The sequence below is a fragment of the Planococcus citri genome, chromosome 2 (assembly GCF_950023065.1).
Source record: "Planococcus citri chromosome 2, ihPlaCitr1.1, whole genome shotgun sequence".
Taxonomy (NCBI): Eukaryota; Metazoa; Arthropoda; class Insecta; order Hemiptera; family Pseudococcidae; genus Planococcus; species Planococcus citri.
The window spans coordinates 29,147,225-29,174,229 of record NC_088678.1 but is presented as its reverse complement, the minus strand read 5'-3'; the positions used below and the strand labels follow the sequence as shown (position 1 = coordinate 29,174,229).

General features: G+C 37.1%; 3 protein-coding genes across 7 annotated transcripts in view; 2 read left to right on the top strand and 1 right to left on the bottom strand.

Annotated features, from left to right (window-relative positions):
* The first annotated feature begins 3,146 nt into the window (after positions 1-3,146).
* LOC135834052 (uncharacterized) lies at positions 3,147-4,552 on the top strand. Its single transcript, XM_065347890.1, has 5 exons — positions 3,147-3,217; positions 3,364-3,454; positions 3,547-4,154; positions 4,245-4,472; positions 4,545-4,552. Exons 2-5 carry the CDS (start codon positions 3,384-3,386, stop codon positions 4,550-4,552), a joined length of 915 nt encoding a protein of 304 aa, XP_065203962.1. The 5' UTR covers positions 3,147-3,217; positions 3,364-3,383.
* Positions 4,553-4,556: 4 nt separating this feature from the next.
* LOC135835350 (uncharacterized) lies at positions 4,557-7,861 on the top strand. Its single transcript, XM_065349564.1, has 2 exons — positions 4,557-4,826; positions 4,998-7,861. Exons 1-2 carry the CDS (start codon positions 4,571-4,573, stop codon positions 7,283-7,285), a joined length of 2,544 nt encoding a protein of 847 aa, XP_065205636.1. The 5' UTR covers positions 4,557-4,570; the 3' UTR covers positions 7,286-7,861.
* Positions 7,862-25,182: 17,321 nt separating this feature from the next.
* The window catches only part of LOC135835348 (eye-specific diacylglycerol kinase-like), a 700,104-nt gene continuing 698,281 nt past the window's right edge, over positions 25,183-27,005 (bottom strand). For 4 of the 5 annotated variants that reach the window (XM_065349562.1, XM_065349560.1, XM_065349556.1 and 1 more), the window contains one exon: positions 25,183-26,632. In XM_065349562.1, coding sequence (XP_065205634.1) covers positions 26,583-26,632 — 50 coding nt within the window. In that variant the 3' untranslated portion in view covers positions 25,183-26,582. Of the gene's footprint in view, positions 26,748-27,005 lie in introns of all 5 variants that reach the window. The other variant, XM_065349557.1, reaches the window with a different exon arrangement.

Sequence of the window (27,005 nt, the reverse complement as noted above, 5' to 3'; positions counted from 1 at the left end):
TCACGGACAATGGCACTCAGTTTAGAAGCGAAAGCTGGAATGAGATGCTCAAAGCTAATGGCGTAAAAGTAGGCCATACGACGACGTACAATCCGCAGTCATCACTGGTTGAGCGCACGATGCGCATAATTGGTGATAGATTGCGAGCGAAGTTAAACAATGAGCCGGAAAATGATGAGTATACTCACCACGGTTGGCATGTACATGTTAAGAAAATTGAGTCGGAGATAAACAACACCCCTACTGAGTATGGCATAAAACCGAATGAGGTATGGGGCATCGAAGATGAGTTTTCTGCCAACATGCCAACCAAGTTGGCTAAGTTAAATTCGAAATACCTGCTCAAGAAGTTGCAGCAGGATATGTTAGAAAAGAATCCTAAATCTGTGACTAGCGAGACGCTCATGGAAAAACCCATTGAGCTCTCAAACCTGATAAGAGACGAAGATGGTTATTATTGGGCTGCTGTTGACGGAGCTTGCTCTAACAACGGCTCCAGTGATGCCATCGCAGGTATAGGGGTGGCTTGGACTCCTAATGGAGAATTCAACATTTCTGAAAGAATTGACCACCCTAGGTACCGAAATACCAACAATTTAGCTGAGGCGGTAGCTCTGAGTAAAGCTATGAAGGTGTTGCTTAAGTTAGGTGCGAGACGCGCGAAAATTTTTTCTGATTCGTGCTATTTAACAACCGCGATTAATTATAACGTTGAGAAGTGGAAAATCAACAGCTGGAAGAATGCGAGTCGAAAACCAGTTGTGCACCGCGAAATTTTTCAAGAAATTTTAGAATTGAAAGAAAAATTTGAGAAGTTTGAATTAAAGCACACCCCCGCGAGAAGCTTTGATCGTAATAATCATGCAGCTGATAAGCTTGCACGTAAGGCGGTGTATACCCAAGAATTAGTAGACCTACGAGTTGATGAGATGACTGAGCAGCAGGCGTTAATTTCGTACATTAGGGAGAGAAGGAAGCTACAGAGATCTAGAGACGAAGTAGCATTTTACAAACTGAAGGGTGACCCCATTTGTTACGAGGAGGGGGAACTAGTTATGCTCACAGAGCACCGGCAGAGCTCCTACGACAAAGGGGTCTCGAGAAAGCTGTTTCCCAAGCGTTTTGGACCTTACATGGTCATGAAACACGTTGGTGATAACGCGTACCGAGTGAGAAGCATCGCTAATGAGTCTGATGAACAAATCGTAAATGCCAGACAAATGACGATCTATTTGAGTTTAGAACAACAAGAGAAGCTCAAAAATGACCCTAAGTTACAGTCAAAAACCGATAATAGGCCCCTAATTGAGAAAATAAGAGAAAAAGTAACGCCGAAGGAAATCGAGAAGTCAGAAATTGAGGAAGAGGTCGAAGAAGAGGTCACTGACCTTAAAATACATGATCAAGTCGCGGAAAGAGCAGCTAGGCTACTAGCTAGAGAAATGCGTAAAAAAGAACTCGAAGAGGTTGAGAAAAATAAAAGTAAGAAACTGCAGGAATTTCAGAGACTCAAAAAACATGCGAGGCGCAAGTTGGATGATAAAGAGAATGAAAAAATCGAAGACTGTATAAAAAGAGCGGTAAATTTGAGTAAAAAGGCTGGAGAAATTATTGAAAATGCGAAAAAGAAAGATAAAGAGAGAAAACGTACGAAAATTTTAAAGCCAGGTGAGACGCCACCAGGATCAGCTGATCCTGATTACGTACCTCCAACGAGTATGAAAAGGCGAAAAAAGAAAACAGCCAATTTTATTGCGTTAGAGAAGTTGGAATCTCACCATAGAATAAATTTCGTCGAGCTGTATTTAAATTACGATGATATTGCGAAGTAGAATCGTTGATTGAGTAGCTGGAGTTCCAGACATTGCTCTGCAGTGTCAAAACTTGTAAATTTTTTTTTTACCTGTAAACAATTTATTTTATTCAAAAATTACTCGTGCAAGTGTTTTAATCGGTTTCATTACATCAGTATTGGGCAAACGAAAGCGAGAGAGTTTTTACCCGAGCAGCCTATGAGCTATAGGAAAAGAGTACTGTAAGCGAGTAGGCGCGGGGTAGAGGTAAACCCAACGCAACGAGAACGAAAAGGAACGGCTCCCCTCGTACCATTGCAACGAAGCAAAGAGTCGTTTTGCGTGTAAGCGAGTAGGCGGGGAGTGGTGACGAGCCGAATGCGACGAGCCGGTTGCATTGTAACAGGCAACCAACTGATTAGAAAAATATTTCGATCGAATGAAAAGGCAGATGGTTTGGCTATTGTGTTTTGCGTTGAGTTGTGAAATATGTCGAAATGTGCTTGATTGGTGAAATGTGAATTTTTTTCGTGATTTTTTGGCAATTATTACGGTAAATTGCGATCGGTGGTGAATAAAAAGTAATTTTTCGTGTTTGTGATCGTATTTGCGGTTCGATTAAGGTAAGAAATTTTGAATTACGGTGATTTTTCGCGAAATGAGCAGCTTCGTGCAGGTTTGGTGTTGGAAAATTTTGTAGCAGAAATGTTCTTGCCGAAATTTGAGTAAGTCCAATTTAGAATAATATTAATACGCGGTTTTCTATGTTCATAGCCGAGAAGTATTGTGTTTCGTACATTTGGAGTGCGTAGTTAGCCAAAAATCGTGGAAATTTCAAAAATCGAGAAGCTCTCGTCGCGTGTGCTTGGTAGGTTGAAATGAAGTAACCACGTGTGTAAATAATAGGCTCGGTGCTCGTGAATTGTAATGTAATGTATTTTTTTTGCGTAGCTGAAAGAACAAAACGAGCAGCAACGTGGTTGGAAATTCCTTTGAGTTGCTAGAAAGTTTTTCTCGGTTAGTAATTGCGACTTTGGTTGGACGAAGCTTTTATTGGAAAGGTAAGAGAAGTGATTGAGTAGCTTTTTTACAATAATACGTTACCATAAATGTGCATGTTGAGTGGCGAGGTGTAAAACAAGATTGGTGTTAATTTCATTTGGTCACCTGTTTCAGCTGATTATTGGACGGAGTGTTATTTTTTTTGATCGTTTGATGAGAATTATTGACGCTGGAAAAAGGTGAGTAGAACTTAGCATAAGCCAATGTGTTTCGTGCCACCTCGAGTAGCTTTTTTGTAATCATGTTGAAAGTGAACTACTCAGGTAGTAACTTGTCTCGATTGCCGGTTTCAGCTGAAGAATTCGACGTTGTAATTGAAGTCGATTCGTGTGACGAAGTTTTTTTTTGACGCTGAAAAATAGGTGAGTTGAGTTGGAATATTACGAGCACGATATTTAGAATTATGAGTAGCGTAGTAGATATGTACATGTATTAGTTTTCGAGTAGCTAACTTGGTGCATTTTTCGTGAGGAAAAAAACTTACCTATACTTGTTCAACTGTTCGCAGCTATTTTTTGACCTGAGAAGATGGCGATGAAAAGCGATAAGCCGCAGCAACCTGATTGGGATGATACCGACGAGAGTAGCGATTCTGAAAGGTAAAGATTTTGAGTACCTATTTAAAAATAAAATGGAAATACACGAGTGAGAATTGAGTAGTAAAATTTTGGTCGTTTTGTATTATGTTTAGCGATTCGGAGACGGAAGCCACACATTATAGAATTTTTCGGTGTCAGATATGTGGTAAGCCGATCGGTGAAGGGCCGAAAAAGAAAAAATCGAATACGACGGCGTTTGCGGTCTCGTGTGGGCACCAGTTTCACAAAAAGTGCCTGAAGAAAAAGAAAGCAGAGTTACCGTGTGATTGCTTCGTTAATGGCTGCCGGAAAAATGGCAGAGTCGATCCTGAGACGTGGCGGAAATTACGCGGCGGTACTACCGAGGTATCAAAGTGCGCGGAAGAAGAAAAGGATTCCTTGCGCGAGCGGTTAATAAAAGAAATGCGGCAAAACACATTGCTGATCGAGCAAAACGAGTCGCTGATTCAGTCGTCGAGAGAGTCGCCGCGTGCTGAAGCCGAGCAAATTCGAGTTGAGTTAAACTGCGCGAAAACCGAAATAGAGCAGCTCAAGTCGGAGTTGGCAGAGGTACAGCAAAGAGCTGCGACGCTAGTGGTACAGAACGATGCGCTGTTGCTCGCGAGTCAAGGTCCAAGAGATTGGTCAGTCGAGGAACTCTCTGAGGAGGCTTTTGCAGCCGAGGCGGAGAGACGCGGTTTCGAGTCATCGCTGGACAGACGTAAGTGTAAAATTCGAGGAGCGCATAAGTGAATGCGGTCGCGATGAGTAGATTAATTACGTTCATTTTTTGTGTCTTTTGTTTCAATAGTGAACCGAGAAGAACGCGACCGGCGCTACCGACAGTTTACGGAGAAAATCGAAGAAAATAACATGAACTTCGACGAGGCGCTGCAAGCGATAGACCGACAAAGAGTATTCACGCAGGTCGACAGTGCACGGATGATGGTATTGATCGACATCGACAGAGAAGCGTTGGACAAAGAAGTTAGATTGTCAGAGGTTCTCGATGGAATTAGCGTGCTACCGTCATTGACAGGTACGAAATTGAGTAACGCTGAGTCGCAAAATATGAGTAGTCGAGATGTCACGCTGGGTATTTCTTTTTTAGGTATCTAGCAGCCGACGGTGCAAAGGATGATTGAACTCAACAGACGTCTCGAGCAGCTCGAGATAAGTTACGACGACGTGTTCGAAGTGGTCAACGATGAAGCTGAGCGAGCGCGTCTGGAAGCCAGAAAGTCGCTGAAAAAGAAAGAAACTACGAAACCGGCGGCAAAAGCGGTAGTTGAGAAGCCTCAAAAGACCGAAGAGAAACCATCAACGTCGAAAGAGAAGCGGTCTTCGGTCCCGAACACACCAGACGTAAACCTGGACGGAATCGAGACGGACGGTAAGAGTAACGACGGTGAAAGCCCTCGATCTGACGATGAGCGTGCGAAAAGAGAGACACGTAAAAGAACGAGTACAGAGTCGTCTAAAGAGAGCTCTTCGCCAAAAAGCCCTAAGCTAGAGGAGGTTATACCTGATTCGGTTATTTATGCTTCGCTAAAAATCTGTTTAGAAAGAGCAGCGCGTGGAGACCTTAAAGAAAGAATTCAAGGGATACTCGACTCATACAACGAAACATCAACGGTAAAGACCGAGACGCCCCAAGATTCCGAGAATGTAGTCAAAAAATCGATACTCGAGGCGCGGGTGAAAAATCAAGAGCGCACGCCGATTACGACGCAGCAACAACAGCCGCGGTACGCCACGCCGAATACTCCGGCGTCCGATTCAGCGAGTCGATCGCAGCGAAGCACGAGCGAGTCACGGAGGCGCGACACGAGCACGGGTGATTCCTCGTCAAAAAAGACGGATGTATCGAGTAGTTCGCGCGGATCGAGAGTAAGCGGCGTTGAGTCGATTGAAAAGAAGCGGTCGTCATCGAGGAGCTCGTCCAGCGAGTCGGATTCAGATTCGTCCGAGTCAACGCCACCGAAGAAGTCTAGAAAGTCGAAGTCGTCAAGAAAGCGAGCAGCGACGAAACGCAAATCAACTTCAAAGAATAAAGCGTCGCCGAAGAAGAAAAAGGTTACGTCGACAAAAAAGAAACCGGCGACAAAACGTAAACCGGCGACGACGAAACCGGCGGTAAAGCGTAAACTCCCAGTAGCGAGAGACGAGACGCCGGAAATACCGCCCGAAGGAGTGAAGACTCGTAGCCAGACGCGAAGCGAGTCGAAATCGGTAGAGGAAGGCGAAGTTACCCAATCTAGTCAAGAGACGCTCGAGCTTGCGGCAGATGCGAGTGAGTTCGAGGAGCAGCCCGAATCAAGACCACCGTTACCGAACGTACCGGCACCTGAGCAGCCGCCGCCCCCGAGCCCAGAGCGAGTTCTACAGGACCAGCAGCCTGGTCTAGCGCAGTTAACGCCGGGCGAACGGGCGCAGCGCGCCTTTCAAGAACGAGAGCGCGAGTTTAGACGAAACATGGAAATAGCGTTGCGACATCACGACCGAGAAGCCGCTAGAGTACGTGAAGGAAGAATGGATCTCGGACCAATAGAAGATTATTTCGAGCCGCTGGAAAATTGCCCACCGCCACCAGCGCCAGTGTGGCTGATGGCCGAGTTTCGGTACGAGCCGCGCGGCGAGAGATACGTTCGAGGTATGTTTTTTCCGGTCACGCGCGACACGATTCAACAGTCGATGCAGAGCCGAGGAATTTTGATCAATAATGAGTTGACGGTACGAGATGACTTATATTATCAGAGAGACGGCGGGGCTTGGATTCTGGGCCGAGTATACCGTGGAGGCGCTACGTATTACGTAATAAACTCGTTCGTCGTCATCGGAGATGCTCTCGCGCATGCGGTGGTAAGTGAGGTGATCTATCAAAACGTAGCGGCGAGGCGAGCGTGGAGTGTGCACCCGCTCGCGGGCTCACGAATTCCAACTACCACCATGTGCAGAAACCTACGAAGCTTGGTCCAGCGGGCGCCGCAGCGAGTGGTAATGTCGGCGGGGCAGTTTTGCATGGAGTCGCAGACGTTCGAAATTGTAACCGAGAGAATCCTCGAACTTTGGCGCGCGATGCATCGGCGGGGTACGCGACACATTTTGATGGTGCCTCCGCTGACGTGGCCGCACTGCCCGGAAATACGCGTCCGAATACGGGAGTTTTTACGGCAAGGACCGACGAGAGCAGAGTTCGATGGCAGATACGTATATATGGAGGCATTAGAAGAAACGATCGAGAGATGCCCTCCAGCGACGTTCCGTGGTGAGACGCCGTATTTGAACGAGCACCAAGCGTCGGAGGCGTTAGTCAGGATATTTGAATACGCAACGGTCGAGCGGAGATGGGGGTACGGTCAGTTTCCGCGAGAGCAGGATCCGCCGCGTCCGGTGGAGCAGCTCCAAGCAAACCAACTCCAACGTATCGAGGAGATGTTGAGGCAAGACCGTGCAGCCTTGGCGGCGCATGAACGAAGGAATGTCCGCGAGCAGCTGGAACGAGAAGTACACGAGAGGGAGCTGATCGAAAGAGTGCAGCGACAGATGAGACACCTTCCTGGCGCAGATCGTCAACTACTGCCCGAGCGAGCCGCGCAGTTGGTCAACGAGGTGAACCGACAGATGCCTGAGCCGCCGCAGCAGCCGCAAGCTGGACCGAGTCGCCAGCAGCCGGCACAAGAAGGAAGACAGTTACAGGTGGCTATACCACGAGCACCTGGATTGGCCGGATTTGGACGAGGTCGTGGCAGGCTGGCGGAGAGACGCGAGCGAATGCGATTGGAGGCGGAGGAAGAAAGACAAAACCCTCAGAACGAACAGAACCAGAATGATGGCAGAGAAGCACGCTAAAAGGCGGTGAAAATTTTCGAAGAGTCGCCTCTGTCTGTTTAGTTTTGTTTTCTCGATGTGAAATTTGTCTCACGCGCGATTCGTTGCAGTATTACGAGTAGTGAACGAAAGTAGTTCCAAAAAATTGTAAATTTTTTTTTTCCCCCCTGATGTTGTATTTTTTATTTTTCTCGATCGTGGTCTCAAATTTTTTTTATTATTATTGTTGTTTATTTTCTGATGTAATTACGAGTAAGCTCCTCGAGGAAAAGAGAATTTTTCGAGTAGAGCAGTTTTTTTTGGTATTTGTTGTTTATACTATTGTTTTGTTGTTTTTTGTTTCTACCATTTGCCAAATTAAAAGATGAAGTTTTGTTTATTGAATTTTGAGGCGTGCTAATAAGTAGAGTATGCCGAAATGTAAATAAGTGTGAATTTGTGTGTGAATTTGTGCAGGCAAATGAGTAGTTTAGTTTACGAAAGCAATGTTTTTTGTGAATTGTTTTTTGGAATTTAATTAAGATCATTGAGTAACCAAACATACGAGGTGAAGTTAAATCTGCTGTGATAAATAAAATAAAAACTTACGTGTTGGAATAGACGGTGTTTTTATTTGTTGCGAATATCACCATTCGAGAAGTTGAGTATTGGAATAACGATCTTGAGTAGCTCGAAAACGCCTCAGAGGTACCTGTGAAAAGAAAAACGAAGAACAAAGTACAAAGTTTTTCTTTAATTTGAGCAATAAAGAAGTAAAAATATTACGTCCCGTGGTAGGTATCGATGAGTAGATTGGAGCAATCTCATGAGTAACTTGAAATGATCGTGAATAGCTTGAGGTAGTCATGTGAGCAGCTGGAATTGAGACGTTTAAACTGGTCCAGACGTGTCGAGTGCCAGCATCTGTGAAAATAAAGAGTTAGCACTCTGAGGTAAATTATGAGTAGAGATATGAGTAGTTACCTGAGTCTGGCCCCAGTGAGAAGAATTCCAGCGAGAATCTGAAACAGAAAGAAGAAAGAGCAAGGTTAGTGAGAAGCTCACCTGAGTAGTGTCACAGGTTCCAGTTCAGATTAATGAAGCAATCCAGAGCTCCAGACAAGATTCCAATCCAAGGATGGTGTAGAATTAAGGTTAACATAGTAATGTAATTAGATTATGATTTCATGTAAACATGTTTAGATATGTTAATCTTAAGTTCGCGTATTGTTATAAGATTCTGCACGAGTAGCCAGATAGGGTCTGATAGGGTCTTAGGACGAGTAGGCCACATCTGTGATACGAGGCGGGGCAGGGGGAGCCCAAGTACTCTACGAGACGCTGAGTAGGCCTCTTTTAGGCTGCGTATCCAGACGGGCCCCCGAGCTATACCCAGCCGGGGCATTATGTAGAGGGTACTTGGGACTCCATGTTACCACTCTACAGTGGTAATTTGATGCCCAGGCAGGCGGCAACACTGCAACCGGTACAGCGCCATCTGGTGTACTGGTTCAGTGGAGACGACGGCCGAGATTGCCGAAGCGAGCCGCCTTGCAGTTTTCTAACCATCTTCATAAAGAGTAGTAATAAGTTTAACGCTGGCTTATGCCAACTCTGTCTGTTAGGAAACGCCTCATCACCAGCAGAATCTTTCGTGTAAACGAATGGTATTGAATAGTTATCGTAGCAACGTTCTTATTCACTGTACATCAAATGAGAGATATCAATATATGGTAAAACGTATGTATTTGTGTTGATCATTGATTTACGACGAGTTGTGGAGAGTAGTAGTTGGGTAGACTGAGATAGGTATTTATACCTTGTGGGTTCAGTGTTCTATACGAACTGGGTTGTTTTAGGGTTAAGGTACCAGGTGGCATAAGTAAGACTTTTCCCCTAAACCATAAGAACCCTTAGTTTTACCCTAACAACCATAAATTCATCTGAAAAAAAGTCGAAAACTCGCCTGGTGATTCCTGGGGAATCTGTCACCAGAAGTCACCAGGATTTACCAAGTAGTCACCAGAATTCGAAATCAATTTCTGGGGTCATCAGGGCATTCTGGTGTATGTATTTTTCACCATAAATACACCTGAAAAAAGGTCAACAACTGACCTGGTGAGTTCTGGTGAATCTGTCAACAGAAGTCACCAGGATTCGAAATCGATTTCTAGGGTCATCAGGGCATTCTGGTGTTTTTTTCACCATAAATTCACCTGCATGAAAAAACGTCGAAAACTCACCTGGAGACTTCTGGTGACCGATTCACCAGAAGTAACCATGATTCACCCAGGATTCACCAAGGAGTCACCGAGTACTAAAAAAAAACGTTCAAAGATTCTGAGGACATTTTCGTGATTTTTTCAACATGAATTCACCTGAAGAAAAGTCAAAAACTGACTTGGTGAGTTCTGGTGGATCTGTCACCAGAAGTCACCAGGATTCACCCAGGTGTCACCAGAATTCGAAATCAATTTCTAGGGTCATCAGAAGTCACCAGGATACACCCAGGAGTGACCGAGCACTGAAATTTTTTTCAAATGCTCTTAGGACATTTCTGTGATTTTTTCAACATGAATTCACCTTAAAAAAGTCGAAAACTCACTCGGTGACAGGATTCACCCAGGACTCACCAAGTACTAAAAAAAGTTTTCAACGGCTCTGAGAAAATTCTTGTGACTTATTCACCATAAATTCACCTGAAAAAAAAAACAAAAACTGATTTGGTGAGTTCTGGTGACGTATTCACCAGAACTCAACAGGATTCACGAAGGAGTCACTGAGTTCTAAAAAAAAATTTCGAAGTCTCTGAGGATATTTTCGTGATTTTTTCAACACGAATTCACCTTAAAAAAGTGAAAAACTTAACTGGTGCCTTCTGGTGAATCTGTCACCAGAACTCACCAGGATTCACCCAGGAGTCACCGAGCAATGGAAAATTGTTTCAAATGCTCCGTGGACGGTTTTGTGATTTTTTCAACATGAATTCAGCTTTAAAAAGTAGAAAACTCACTTGGTGACTTCTGGCAAATCTGTCATCAGAAGTCACCAGGATTCACCAAGGAGTCACCAGGATTCACCAAGGAGTCACCAGAATTCGAAATCAATTTCTATGGTCATTAGGGCATTCTGGTGAATTTTTCACCATAAATTCACCTGAAAAAAAGTCGAAAACTCACTTGGTGACTTCTGGCGAATCTGTCAACAGAAGTCACCAGTTATTCGCAATCAACTTCTAGGGTCATTAGGGCATTCTGGGGTATTTTTCACCGTAAATTCACCTGAAAAAAAGTTAAAAACTGACTTGGTGAGTTCTGGCGAATCTGTTACCAGAAGTCACCAGGATTCACCAGGGAGTCACCAGAATTCGAAATCAATTTCTAGGGTCATCAGGGCATTCTGGTGTATTTTTCACCATAGATTAAGGACATTTTTGTAATTTTTCAACACGAATTTACCTTAAGAAAGTCGAAAACTCACCTGGTGACTTCTGATGACAGATTCATCCGAGGTCACCGGGATTCACCAAGGAGTCACCAAGTACTGAAAAAAGTTTTCAACGGCTCTGAGGGAATTCTTGTTACTTATTCACCATACATTCACCTGAAAAAAAATTCGAAAACTCACGCGGTGACTTAATTTTGGCGAATATGTCACCAGAAGTCACAGGATTCACCAAGGAGTCACCAGTTATTCGAAATCAATTTCTAGGGTCGTATGTGCATTCTGGTGTGTTTTTCACCATACATAAATTCACCTGAAAAAAAGTCAAAAACTCACATGGTGAGTTCTGGAGAATCTGTCACCAGAAGTCACCAGAATTCGAAATCAATTTCTAGGGTCATCAGGACATTCTGGTGTATTTTTCATCATAAATTCAGCTGAAAAAAAGTCGAAAACCCACTTGGAGAGAAAGAGGGAGAGGGGAAGAAACTGAAAAATATCGATAACCATTAGCAGGTAAAAATTCTCTCACTTGTAAGTACATATGTACAAGTACATTGTACATATATAAAGACGAATCTATGCTTTTTGATCGAAAACCAACCTTAACCTCGTATAAGGTTAAATCAATACTGGATTATTTTGAACGTTTTGGTTACCTAACTTTGAACTCACGACAATGACGCTTCCCTCCTTCATAATATTCAAAATTATTGAGCTGTGCCAGAATGTACATATCTCGATGCATGTTATCCAACCGAAATGAACTTATTTATCATGATAGGTAGGTACCATAAAAATTTCACACATCTTGAATATAGTTTACCTATAGGCTCGCGTCCTCATCGTCTTCTCTTCAAATTTCTCTTGCGTGTCATTATATAATACGAGATTAATTCAATAGCTATAGTAAAGGTATGGTATGCATCATATAATGCAAAATTAAACTTATGTAGGTATCTACGTACATGTTGGTAAACATACCCTATCGTATAACATTTAGGTGTTGTACAGATCGCAATCGAGCTAAAATTGCTATAAGCAGAGGCACAACATCTTATAAACACGAAAAAAAGAAGACGAAATAACTCAATTAAGGAATCAGGTTGGAAAACAAATAAAATGTAACGTAACCGATGATTAACCGGGCCTAGCGTTCTGTCAAGAACAAGCGGTTGCAAGGTTGCACGTTGGTAAAGAAATTTCAAAACCATGAATCTTCACATTTTTAACTGTAACAGTTGAACAGGTGCGCACTTCCTTTTCGACTCGTCTCACGTTTCATGAAGAAATAAAGCATTGCAATAATATAGAAAAAATTTATGAAAAATGATAAAAATTATCGAAGTTGTATGGAAATAATTTTCTCAGCTGACGATTGGATTTTATTTTATTTTTTGCTGATGTTGATGAGAAAAATTCTTCGTACTTTCTACGCGGTGTTCACAGAGTAACACTCACTTTCAGCAGCATGAGAAAATCGCGCTAAAAATAAATCATCTCGAAATCAACCTATTGAAGATTGGTATCACGAATGAATACCGAGACTAGAGACTGGTTTTCCTGAATGAGTTGCATTACTGCAACGATAGGTATCTATCTGAATATGAACGAGAAGTCGTAACAGGTGTACGATGTATTTAAAAACCTATACTTGGTGCTCAGTGGCTGGCTTAATACTTTCTGTCAACTTGTACACCTCGATGATATTATATCCAAAGGGTTCAAATTCAAATTCAAATTCAAATTGTATATTTGAGATACATGCGGCAGCAATGCTGCCATTATATCACGTTGAGCATTACATAATTGAAAACTGTAAAAATTTTTGATTACTTATCTACGTATAAGATACAATTTTCAGATTTAAATAAAATAAAAGACATGATTAAAACATAAAAATATGAAGATTTGAAACTATATATACAGAATCAAAATTCAAGCAATTATTGATCAGAGTAGCCAAGATATTCCTCCAGGGTATAAAAAGCACTATTGATCAGCCATTCTTTGAGAGCAATTTTAAATTTTTTTGCAGTTGGCTGGTTTTTAACACTCCCTGGAATCCGATTGTATACTTTTGCTGCAGATGATACAGCACTACACTGGAGAAGTTTTGTACGGTGGTGGGGTATTAATCTCTCGAGTAGGTACACTTAAAAATGCACTGACCGTTGTTGATCTTAATTAAATTATGCAAATGGTATTTTTTTTTGCCCGATACAAATCAGATCAACTCTTTCATTTGGTATTATAATTATACGAATTCGACTCCAACAAAATGATGTTATTTGCAATTGCAATTACACCTCGTGGAATAGGCGATAGGTAGAGAGGTGTCCAGCTACCTACTTTACATGCTCTCAACTATTCCTACGAGTATATTGGTTGAATAATCGATTCAAAAAATCTGTAGCTCTATGCAATTTAATAATCAGCACGAGTATTTCACCAACTTGCTTGGTGAAAAAATCTCAATCAATATTCGCCCAATGTGAGCCTACATACCTACTACATTGGTAGCAAATTAGGAATACACTCGAGGCGTGTTTTGTTCGACATGGAGTCCGTTTTGAAAAAAACAGACGCTCCCGATGAATACCATTTCTCGATTGCATAACCAATGAGATGAGTTAGCCGCTAGCTAAAGAAGGTTAAGAGTTGGACTTGGAGCTACTGAAAAATCGCCATCGCAGATTCACTATTGCCGCGTCTTTCTCCTCAAATTAATTGCTTCGGTATAAAAATTATTACCCTATTAATGAAATCGGAAGAATTAAATCGGGTTTTCATTATGCAATGCAAATAAAGCCGTACATCTACATACCGACGTGTTGGTGGGAATTTCCCCGCGTCTGTCTCATCTGGACGCGTATTACATATACCTACGTTTTACATACCTAGATATAGCGATCGAGTAAGAGTAATATGCAGGTTGGTATGACCATCTCATCTACATATTGGATACATTCACTCGTTCATCGCGTCCAAGTCGTTTGTCGTTCATAAACACGTGAGAGGTAATCCTAGGTAAGTATCATTTACCTGTGTGCTTCACATTGGCAATTTGCATTATTTAGGTATGTTCGTCTTGGGTTTATGGTGATAACGTGTGGCGATTAACCCTAACAAGATGGATACACCTTTCTCGATCTCGATGAACCGGAAAAGAAACAATCGAGTATGTGTGACTTGACTAGGTGATTGGTGTACATTTGTACGGGTACACATATGTAATGTATTGGGATTTTCCACGTTTTATTTAAATTTCCTGCTATGTAGCGAATCGGATGTATATTAACGTAGATCATAATTAATGGGAGAAGGTAGGTAGGTACAGTTCCAGTTTACCTAATGTCAACCTTTGGGGATTTTTTTAATTTTATAAAATTTCTCTTGGAGAAAAATTGAAAGTTATGTGGTCGTGTGTAGCATAATGGATTAGTACCTACTGTGGCTAGTTCTATAACATGGTCCAGACAGCAGAACAACTTCTGCAAAATTTTCTCATCATCATCACTTCACCGAGAAAAGTTGTAAAATATGACCACTAAACTTGCTACTAAAATTGAATTAAATTAAATCAAAATGATATAGAAAAATTGAAATGAAACCGAATTCAAGAGGGAATAATAAATTGAATTAAAATTGAATCTAGTTAGGTACCTACAAACTTGCAACAACCCAGCCCCAGGGAAAAATAAATTGAATCTGATCAAGATCAGATCTGGTCAGATTTAATCAGGTCTCCTTTCTATTGGGTTTGATCGGGTTAAACAGATCTAATTCGATCGAAACTTTGATCTGACCAGCCAAATCGGATCCAGAAAATGATTGGATCTGATCGGATCCTATCCAATAAGTCCAACGATTTTCCACTGAGAAGTAAAACTACGTTTGGTAAGGATCAAAATTAAATTACTCAAGTCTGAATAATTGAAAGACTCGAAATCAAATTAAAACGCTAAAATATGTAGGTCTGCAATTAAATAATGCAAATTTTAATCAATTCAAAATTCATTAAATTATTTAATACGATAGGTACCTAAAAATAAAATTGAATAGAAATAAAATAAAATAGAAATTAAATTTTAATTGAATAAAATTAAAAGTAAATTAGGTAGGTACCGACTTTGAAAACATATCATTCGATATATCACTCGACTTTTCGCGATTTTTCAAAATTTTGACCTCCTTTTCGAGGCACATGGGGGCTTGGAGGGATTGGACTCAGAAAATAAGTTCATACTCGTACTCAGCGACCTCGAAAACATACCATTCCATATATCACTCGACGTTTCACGATTTTTCAAAATTTTGACCCCCCCTTTTTGGGACACAGATGGGCTTTGAGGGGTTGGACCAAGAAAATAAGTTCATATTCGTATTCAGCGACCTCGAAAACATACTCTTCGACATATCGCACGTCCAGATTCGTTTTTCGAATACATGATTCAGTTGTGTGTTACTTAAAAAATCAAGCACCCCCCCCCCATCAACCCCTGGGGAGGGTTGAAGACCAATCAGTGGTGGTTTGATTAGTAGTTAGGTGTGTAGACTTTGTAAAAAAAATTGAGTGAAAACGAATAATATTAAGTGGTAACTTTGATTAATTTATTGGACTGACATTTTTTGAAACACCTACTCTTTCCATCCCTTTTTTTAGGCACCCCCCTTGAGGGATGGGCATCAAAAGTAGTATCAAGTTATCGAGAATTTGAAGGGGAACATTTTTTGTCATGGTAATTTTTCTCGTAAACCTAATATTTACGGAGTAAAACGCAAAAAACGTGAATCACAACCGGTTTTAGCCCCCTAAAAAAATTAGCTCCAGTGGTAGGAGGGTCGTTTTTTTTGGTAGTTCAGGGGGTCCATATGAACACATTCCCGAAGAAAAAATTGATGTGCCAATTTTTTCCTTTTCAACCTCGCTTTTTTACGTTATTTTCCCGCTCTATACAGCGAATTTGGTGGAAAAATAAGTGGAACTAAAACTAAAACTGAAGTGAAGAAACTGAAACTGAAAAAAGCAAAATTGAAATTTAAGTAGTTCATTTTTTCTCAAAATTTACAAAATATGTAGTACGAATTTGATGGAAAAATGAATGGAAATAGTAAAACTGAAACTATAAAACTAAACAGAAGTTGAAAAAGCAAAACTGAAACTAAAAACTGAAAACAGAAACTGAAATGTAAAAGTTTTGCGAATCACTGTAATAAATTAAACAAATTGAAATTGAATGGAAATAAATTAAATATAGGCATATTGATGCAAAAATTAATAGGGAGTATCGGAGGACCCCTCTTCTCACTTCCATCTTTCATCTTTATCCCAGACTTCAGAGCCAGGGTTGTAAAAATCAAAAAAAAACGAAACGAAAAAAAGGGGAGGAAACCGTGCAAACAAAAGGTAGGTAAACAAAATAACAAAAACTGAAAAACCTGAAAAAATAAACGAAAAAAGAAAATCAAATTGAACAAAAAACAAAAACAAAAATTGATGACCGTAAAAAATGTTGTTTTCCAATTTCATTTTCATTTTTATGAAAAATGATTGAGGCATTGACAAATGACAAATCTTAAGCCTAAATTAGCAAATCGAAGGAAATGAATTTTCGTGAATGTGTTTCTGATTTTATTCTTTTTTACAGAAAAGGTTTGTAAAAGTCAAAGACACTGCAACAAAAAAAAAGAAACTGTAAAAACGAAATTTGAAGAAAAACGCTTTCGATAACGAAAACCGAAACCATAAAATCTAAAAACGTAAACGGAAACAAAAATTGACGAAAAACAAAATCAAAAACTCGAGAATGAAAAAATATGATAACGAAAAAAGAAAAAACAGTTTGGAAATTACTGCAAGTCAATGTCAATATTTTGCATAGATGAAATCGTTGAAAAATTTTAAATCAGACGGTCGACAAATATTTACTTATTCAGATACTCAACTCCAACTCCAACAAACACATCAAAAATGTATATTTGAACCACCTCCTCCTCTTCGTAATCTCCCATTCATCAAAAAGAAAAAAAAAAATCGTTTTTTCGATCAATAGAATTTAGCAATAATCGCCACAAAATTGACACCATTGCAGCCTGCAGGTAAGTACTAAGTATTTCAAAACATTTTCCTAACCTCAGAGATATCTTTCGATGTTCTACCCTAATTAATGTGAAATACTCGTATTATTTGAAAAAAATGTTCAAAACGCGGAATCTCAAATGATATGTATCTTTTGGAGTTGGGCCATTTTTTCCAAAACAGGTTGGGTAGGAGTTGAAGGAATAAAACACGATTTTTTTTTTTTAGAAGATGTCACCTTTTTGAGAACCCTTGGGTCAACATCCTCCGATATTTTTTTTTGCGATCCATCCTAATCTACTTAAGTACATTTAATTAAATTATACATATTGAAAATTTGTAAATTAGATGCCTAAATTTTAATCATAATATCTAAACACAATGTACGATTAAAATGACTTAGGTAAATCAAAATTAAAATCAAAGAACTTGTAAATAACCTTTTTAGGATAAGAACAGAAATAAATGGTAGGTATTTAAAAAAAATTATAGTTGAAACAAAATTAAAATCAATTGAAATTGCATTAGCAAAATATGTAAATTAAATCAAACTAAAATTAAATTTCAGCGTAAACAAATTAAATTCAAATGGAAGGAAATTAAAATAGATGAAAAATGAAAGAAACGAAAATCAAAATAAATTAAAATTGGATCTAATTTAATTTAAAATAAAATAAAATAAAAATTTCTAAAAATTGAGAAAAGATTATAAAATATTGATTATCAAAAGGTGTGTACGTAATGCAAAAGTTTCCAACTTGGACCATATTTTTTAAAGGTTTGAAAGCTACCTATGTCCCTTTCAGAAAAAAATTTCTCAATTAGGTATTTCAAAAGTACTACTTTTGTTGAAACTTTGGAATTTGGTTCATGTGTAATTTTCAAAACCACTACCCCTCCATTCTTTCAGATTCAAAGATGAAAACTGCATTCGTATCAAATCTGCAATAACGACAGCGACGTTCAATGAGGACAAGGTGCATATTGAATGGATAAAGAGACGGTTAAGGGTACCTGTACCTATTTCTTCAACGATACCGATACCTCTACAATTAATTAAGTCATCGTCAATAAAACGAATCCATCTTCCTACATGCACATGTGCATTACGATAATAATTGATAACCCAGAACTGAGGATAATAAAAAAAAGAAAAAAAAATAGGTGTATGAGGTGCACATATACCTACGATCTTACATCATTCGTCGAGTTTCGAGTTTTAGATCACGCCGTATCCATATACATGAAGGTGATAACATATGCAATAAACTGCGTAATTTACACACAGTTTACGCTTCATTATAAATGAAAATGTTTACGTGTCGCGATGAAAATAATATCGGTAATATCTTTTTATCGCTTTTTTTTTTCTCGGCACTTTCGTATTGACCGCGTAAACGGTACTTATAATAATTCAAATACCAGTTCAAATTGTCATAGGTTTAGGTATTTTCGCGAAACGTCCGCGATAATTATCTCATCATGTGGTGAAAACTGCATCGACGGAAAGATCAATGCATTTGCACTTGCATGCTTTTACCTATATATTTGATTCCATTCTTCCTCGATTCTGTAACCCCAGTTACGATTACATTACGAATAGATATCGAGAAGCTCTACGTATTCGTATGTACTTGGTCATTAATTCGTTCGCTATTAACCCTAATTCAAGGTGAATCGGATACTTATTAAATTGATTTTAAATTATTCGTCGAAATGATCTAAATTTTAAAATAATAGGGCGCTTGCACGCGAGTCCAATTCGCAAATCTAGAATCAAAAGTATTTGGCTAATGATCGAGGTGAATTGATGGTATGATACAATATTCAACATGGGTAATTTAGATAGGCAATCTAACTACTGAGTAGGTATCATTAAAAGATTAAAGATACCGATTGCCGGTATTATTGCTGTGATAATACGCAGTCCTGCGAATAAGTAAGTAAATTTTTACGACTGAGTCCACAAAGTATTGATTCAAACCTATTAATTTCTTTTTCAGGGTTAACACCTGGATGTAATCTGATTTGTAGATCTGCAGTAGACAGAAATACCTCATGAAATGATTGACTGATGCGAAAGATTCAATCATTCAGATGGCATCACGGTTAATCACCAATACAGTGACCTAGGTCCTGGCGAAGAAGCATTTACAAATTGAGTTCTTGAGAAATGGGTACACACTTATACTAGTTGAGTACTCTAAAAATGGGATTTATTCTCCGAAAAATCAGTTCGATTATTCTCGTTTACCTATTTCATAATTTTCGACAACTTCAATCAAAAGAATTTTATTAATTAAACCTACATGAATGCATAAAACAGGTTCAGCGTTCCGGTAATCGGAGATTTATTTAATTATTGTATCGACCAAAAAGCCTGCAGAAATTGACCTACACCAGGGTAATTAGATTTTACATGTAATACAGCGATGAACATGAAGTCTTGTTAAATAATTCTGGAGCCTAGTCACATGAAATGTCCGTACAAGGTGCAGTTTTTTTTTCATCGATTGGCTTATTTGTTCGTTCTAATTATTAAAATTTAATACCATTAGACGTCGTTTGTTTTGATCTAAGTATGTACTTACCTATTGCAATGGAATCGGAAAAAGTTGAATTTTTTGTGAGAATTGTAAGTAAAAAATGCTTCGAGTTGAAATTCTACTAGGTTGCTTGTTGAGAAACGGTGGCCATTTTTTAATTAATAGATTAATTAGTGCATTTTTCTAAAGTGAAAAAAAGCAAAGAAATGAAATGAAGCTGAAAAAAAAACAATAAAGAAAAATACAAACCAGTGTTGCGGATGAGAATGATGTGGGTACTCGGTAACTATATGTACCTATTCATTTGTTTCTTATAATTATACAGTATGATCCGAGTAATTAAATACCTAGGTACCTAAGTACATATGTGACGCGACCAGCGATACCATACCATATGTCGGCAAAAAATTTTTTCGTTTTATTGTGGTTTCTGGTAGTGTTTTTCTTCCTCTTTTCAATGGTGCAAACAGATTTTCAAAATATTAAAATCTGACAAATTTGCAAAATTTCAAAGTTGCGTATTTTTTGAAATTCAAAAACCAAAATTCTGAGAAAAAACGTTTTTGAAAGTTTGGGTTATTTTTGTAACATTTTTAAAAACCAGTGAACAGTATTTTTTTTTTTTTTGTTGATTTTCTTCATCTTTTAATGGTTTTACATCATAATATATTTTTTTTTTTTTGAGATTTTTTTATGAAAAGCACTTTTGTAAAACCGGTTTTTCACCACTAAAACGACGTGTTTGAGATCGGTGGGTACACCCATTCCAAAGTATAGGCTTCATAGTATATGAATCGACAAAAAATTTTTTTTTGATATTTTCTGACTTTTTCCATGAAAACGCGATTATCTCAAAAAAAAGTTTCCCGACTTATGGTATGGTATCGCTGGTCACGTCACATATGTAGTTACTTTTTTTTTTGTTATAGCTTCACTTACCTTTGTATACTTATTTGATTTCGGAATGTTGTAAATATGGTTTGAAATCAACCGATTTTGAATTGATAAAAATTCATTGATCAACATCAGAGTTGTAAAAATTTTTTTGAAAAAATTTATATATTGAAATTGTAAATTGCTAGACATGGTGTAGATAGTCCAATCAGAGTGAAAGGCAGAACTTGAAAATGAATCAGTTATGACTCCTAAAATAATTTGAAATGCAACTATTCTGACACAAGTGTTATCTAATGTAGCTTTTCTCCTTCCAAAATGAATACCTAGTGGGTATCTAATTCAAATATCGAAATATGTACTACACGAACAGACCATAGCATATAAAAGAGTTGGGTTTTCAGCAATTGAACCAAAGTCAACGGAAAACAGATCGCACAATAGGGCGTGGTGGAATTTCAAAGTCACCCCCCCCCCCAATATTGAATATAAAAATGAATTTTTGTAGAATTATCCGAAAGCGATTTTGCAACCCATCAAAATGGGTTGAAATTTCGCCAAAAAATTCAAATATTTCGACGAAAATGATTTTTGAGCGTTTTTGAAGAATTTTGAGTACAAAATTGGATCATGATTTTTCGGAAATGGAGTAGAATTTCGTGAAAAATACGTAAAATATCTCCACAATAATTTTTTGAGAATTTTTGAAAAATTTTTGAGCCCAAAATTGGTCACGATTCTTGAAATTTTTGAAAAATGTGTCATGCTATCTATCAGAATGGGGTAAAATTTCGCGACAACGTCGAAATATTTCAACGGAATTTTTTGAGCATTTTTTGTAGAATTTTGAGCTCTTAAAATTAGGCCATGATTTTGAAAGTTTCTGAAAATATTGGAATTCGACTGATTGATTCGACCGATTAAAATAGGTTAAAATTTCGTGAAAAATATAAAATATCTCCACAATAATTTTTTGAGAATTTTTGAGCCCAAAATTGGTCACGATTCTTGAAATTTTTGAAAAATGTGTCATCCCAGTTGACCAAATGCTAGCAAATTTTACGCTAGCACGAATGGTGCCGGAATTTGAGACACTTTTTTTAAAAATGCTAGCAAATCAGTAGTGATTAGGTCGCATTAACGTAGCAGAATTGAGCACAAACAGCTAGGGTATAGCTAGCATAAAGCTAGCGAAATGCTAGCATTTTGTTAACACTTTGCTTGCAATTCTACTACGTAAATGCGACTAAATCGCGACTGATTTGCTAGCATTTTTAAAAAAAGTGTCTCAAATTCCGGCACCATTCGTGCTAGCGTAAAATTTGCTAGCATGAGGCTAGCATTTTGCTAGCGCAGGAAAAGTTTGATTATCAGGAAAATTATTTTTACTAATTAACTTTTAAAAATACTAGGAGGTGTTTTCAATCAGGTCAAGGTAGTTCTCCAATATCCAAAAATAGGCAACTGACCTCCTACGCTAGCTCACCGCTAGCATAGCGCTAGTGAGGTGTGCCAGAGTAAGTAGAGTGGTAGCACTCTTCTTACTATCATACAAAATACTACCTTGAGCTTATATTCAGATTGACTACATACTTTATCTAAGAGTAGCAAAGTATACCATGAGAGAGAACAACGCTAGCAATTTGCTAGCATTAAGCTAGCGCTTGGGTTAGAAGTCTCTTTATTGAAAAATAAAGTTTTTTTTTTAAATTAAAAAATTGCCAAAATTTAAAATTTAAAAATGAAATATCAAACAAACTAAAAATAAGAAATTTCAAAAACATTTGAACAACATTTTTAATGAACAAATTATACATTATAAAAAATGAAATAATTACAAGAATGATTTTTCAATAATGGAATATTCTTCAAAATTATTGTTCAAAGTTGAAAAGTAGCCAAAATGGAAAGGAAAAATACCTACCTGTTAAAATGAAAAGCATTAACAAATTTGAAATTTTTTTAAAAATGAAAATAAAAAATCATTGAGAAACGAAAAATTACGTATTTAGGTATCTGTTAAAAATATTTAAAAATTCCATTTAAAAAATGAAGATATGGAAGTATTTTTCTGAAAAATGGGTGAAAGAGATTCACTGAAGTTTTTCTGTACTTGCATGAGTAGGCTATGAAGGAAATGCCAGTGAAAAACATGCTAGGAAAAAAATGCCACATACTTGCTCGCATTTTGCTAGAATCTAATTCCATACAGAAAGCTAGCTGAAAAGTGAGGGCAATCAGCTAGCGTTTTTCTATTGCTAGAATGCAAAGTAAAAGCTAGACGAGAGAGACTAGAGATCTGCTCGCATTTTGCTAGCATTAGATTGCTAGATAAATGTAAGCAGATAAATGCAAGCGTATTGCTAGTGTAGAAAAGCAAGCAATTATCCGTTAGTAAAACGCTAGCATTAAGCAAGCACAATTAGTGTGATACAAATGCTAGCTGAAAAAAGCGAGAGAATTGCTAAAGAATTGCTAGAACATAATTTGCCAGAAAAAAAGTGCTAGCAAATTGCTAGCTTTTTGCGAAAGATTTAATGCTAGCTACAAAAAGCTAGAAAAATGCTAGCACTTTCCCAAAACGTCAGTAAAATGCTAGCAATCCGCTAGCACTTGGTCAACTGGGATGCTACCAATCAGAATGGGGTAAAATTTCGCGAAAACATCGAAATATTTCAACGGAATTTTTTGAGCTTTTTTTTGTAGAATTTTGATCTCTAAAAATTAGACCATGATTTTGAAAGTTTCTGAAAATATTGGCATTCGACCAATTAAAATAGGTTAAAATTTTGAAAGAAAGTTTAAGATTTCCATGAAACATTTTTTGATAACTTCTGAAAAATTTCGATCGCAAAATTGACTCTTCTGGTTAGTTATGAAAAAGTATCATAACCTATGCGATCAAAATGGGTGAAAATTTCGCTTTTTTTTGGACATTTTTGAAGAATTTTTGAGCATAAAATTAGGTCATGAAACTCATGATTTTTGTTTTTTGTTTTTTTTTTAAAGGTAAGTATTGCGAAACTGATCGAAATGGGCTGAAATTTCGACAGAAAGTCAAAAAATTGTATCTAAACATTTTTCGAGCATTTTTGAAAAAATTACAGCCTTAAATTTGATAAGTACGTAAATTAGCCTACCGCTACTAAAACGTTTTCAAACATGAAGACCAATTTAACCAGGAAATCGACTCAATATTAGATTCAAAATTCTTCAAAAATGCCCAAAAAAGATAGGTAAGTAGTCATTACAGAATATTCTGAATATTGGACCCGTTTTAACCATATCTAATATCGATAGGTCGCATGTTATGGTTTTTGTTAGCTCCAAAAATCATACACTAATTTTTAGCTCGAAATTTTTCAAAAACGCCAAAAAAATTCATCGTTATGTTTGAATTTTCTCAAACTATTAACTCATCTGGTAGGTAGAAATTACCCTTTTTCATATTGAACAAGAAAATTGACTCAATTTACAGAGCTCAAAATCTTTCAGAAATGCTCAAAAATGTTTTTACAGAAATTTTAGACTTTCTTACAATATTTTAGCCCATTTTGAAGGTCGCACGTCAATGTGTTCAAAAACGTCAAAAAACATGGTCAAATTTTTGGCTCAAAATTGCTCAAAAACGTCCACAAAAATTTTCGTCGAAATATTTGAATTTCTCGCGGAATTCGGACCCATTTCAATCGGGAGCATGGCACCTCTTCAAATAATTTAACCAGAAGAAAATTGACTCATTTCAGTTCTCAAAATTCTTCAGGAGTGCCCAAAATGTTTTATAAGAATTTTAGACTTTCTTCCGAAATTTTAGCTCCTTTTGATAGGTTGCATACCAATTTATTCAAAAAACTCCGAAAATCATCATCAAATTTTAAACTCAAAATTCTTCAAAATTGCTCAAAAAATTTAGTTTGTAACAAACTGAATTTCTCGCAAAATTTTAACCCATTTTGATAGGTCACATGACACCTCTTTTTTTTTCAAAAACCTTAAAAATCATAACCCAATTTTGGGCCCGAAATTCCTAAAAAAAAAGGCTCAAAAAATTGTCGTCGAAATATTTGAATTTCTCACAAAATTTAACCCATTTTGATAGGCCAATCGTTGAGCCCAAGCGATTTTGCAGATTCGGGGGTTTTAGATGGCTCCATCTGTCTATTGTGCACCTAGAAATCCAAAATAGGTACATCTTTTCTAACATTTCAGACCCATATCTATTTACAAAAAGCCCACTGAATTTTTGAGCCACAAAAATTCCAGTCAAATTTGATTCTTGCAACACTTTTTTGCCAGCTATTGGAGGGAGGAGGGAGGGGCTTAAAAACACAGATTGTGATGACTCAGCTGATGACCAAGTTCATTTTTAAATTTTGACCCATCTTCTTGGAACCTCGATTTGGTTTCAATTTCAAAAAAATGATCTAATTTAGGATTTTTTATTTCTTTACCAAATCATCTTTCGTATTCGTACTTTGATTATTATCTTAGATACGTATAATCAGCAGCCTCAAATCAAGCTGAACCCGCATTAAAATGCAGCAATAACATCAATATCGTGATCAGCTTCGAAATAACTTGAATGCACTAAAAAAATGTACTCCTCGGCCATCTATAAATTTTCAAAGGAAACAACCGAAATGAGGAAATCGAATTTTACAAGTCAATGGACCCTCAGCGTGATCTGTTGGAATTGAATAGAAACTTTGTTCTGTGTTTAAAAATCGAGATTGAAATTCAATTTCACGTTTTCTCCTAATTATTGTACAGATAGGCTACCCAAACGACTCACCGAAATATTCATTTAGAAGGCATTTGATTGCTAAGTACCTAATACTTATTAATACTTACCTACGTACCTACTTGATACAAAAAATTTGAAATCTCTCATGTTTCATTTTTAAATAACACTATCGTTTTTTATTTTAACGTTTTCAACCTCGAAAGCGTTCAACGGAAATGAATATCGCCAATTTGGAAATTAAAACGATCTGTATTTCATGCTCAATTACATTGTTCATAGTAAATAGTAATTATTGCTTTATAATCCTATAATGTCGTATACATTAAAAAAAAAAACATAGGTACAAGTACACATTAAGGTGAGCTAAAAATACTGAACAACAGAATTTTTTGAATGCTAAAAGGTAAAAAATAAAACAAGACGTCGTACCTACACAATACAAAAATGTTATAAACCAGAATAAGCTAACAAGAAACTACACTGGACCCGCAAACAACGACAGACAAGAGAAAAAAACGCCTAAAATGTAAAAAATAATCAAAAAAACGCAAAACAGACAAACGAAAGAGAGAACTTTTAACAATACAAGTAAGTACACATTTCCATACAAAAGAATTAAATTCTTCAAAAATAAAATTAATATGATTGTCTATTTTACTTTTTAAACAGAAAAATATTTATACACTTATCGCTGCGAAAAATTGCGACAATTTTAGCAACTCGTAATGGTACTTCTAGGCGAACTAAATACTTCCAATTATAGGTTTCCACCCCTTCCTCCTATTCAACACCAAAACGCTCTCATAACACAATCGTTCTATTTTACAAAGCGATTGTTTTCAATTTTTACATATTTTTTTAGACGCGTTACAAGCTTTTTTTTTGCTCGGCAGAAAGTAAAGTAGGGTATTTTAAAGCATTTTTCAAAATATTAAAACAAAACAAACGAAAACAAAAACAAAAAAACGTAACAAGTGGTAATTGGTGCAATGATATGTGACATTTCAATAAGTTACAAGTAAAAACCTCAAACAAAACGAAGAAATGAAGAAAAAAACGAAACAAAATAACAGTAAAAATAGGTACATTACAAAACCAAAACATATATAGAATAGTATCATAGAATGTAAAATTCATAGGTAGGTATAGATGACGAGAGAAAAATTACACTTGGTGTTCCCAAATAAATTTAAAATTACTTTTTTTTACATTATCGTACAAACAAAAAAAGAAAAGGAAAAAAGAAGTCAACAATTCAAAAAGTATTACAATACTAAAAAAAAAAAGTTAAATAAACGGTAGGTAAGTAAATTCATTTACTAAGTAAAATAGACGATTAAAATTGGCAAAATTTCATCTCATAGGTACAACAGTAAGTAGGTAAAATTTGATTAATTATGAATACACGGTGTATGTAAAATACTGATGGAAATTTGATTCGGTTTCCTTTGCCTAAGTACGTATTGGCATTTTAATCAACACGCTGAGAAGCTACAGGAATCAGCAACTTGGATTATTCTACCGAAGATACCTTTGTAAGCTAAATACTCGTTACTTATCCTCCAAGTTGAAGACATTTGATCGATGTATTATGTACTCGTTTGTAGTATAATGGTGTAATGAATTATTCTAAACGTTCGTTTCCACGTCTTTCGAAACGATCTGGAAGTGTTCTTGGGCTGTAGAAAACACAATTCGTAGATTATCATTACATTTGTTTAGGTTATTTCTCAGTTGTTCATCTGATACAGAGCCGCAGAGTAACGTTTGACTGAAGCAAAGTGAGCGGAATTCCTGGTAAGATAGGAGAACAGTTGGAAATTTTAACAAATTTAGAAATACATTAGAGTAAATATTCATTTTAAAAAGTTTTAGAGAAAAGGTTCAGGAAGTGGAGCATTTTTAGAAGAAAAATGAAAAAATATGCATTTACAATTCAGTTTTTAAAAAATGTACCTACGTATAAAATGAAAGATTTAAGCCAGCAAAAATGACTAAATAATTGATAAAATAAAAAAAATATTCAACAAAAATGAAATTCAATGTGATTTT

Coding starts and splice junctions, on each gene's coding strand:
- LOC135834052 (XM_065347890.1), top strand. CDS start 3,384: ATGGCGATGAAAAGCGATAAGCCGCAGCAACCTGATTGGGATGATACC. Junction 3,455..3,546: donor GAGAGTAGCGATTCTGAAAG/GTAAAGATTTTG, acceptor TATTATGTTTAG/CGATTCGGAGACGGAAGCCA. Junction 4,155..4,244: donor CGAGTCATCGCTGGACAGAC/GTAAGTGTAAAA, acceptor TTGTTTCAATAG/TGAACCGAGAAGAACGCGAC.
- LOC135835350 (XM_065349564.1), top strand. CDS start 4,571: ATGATTGAACTCAACAGACGTCTCGAGCAGCTCGAGATAAGTTACGAC. Junction 4,827..4,997: donor GGACGGAATCGAGACGGACG/GTAAGAGTAACG, acceptor AAATCTGTTTAG/AAAGAGCAGCGCGTGGAGAC.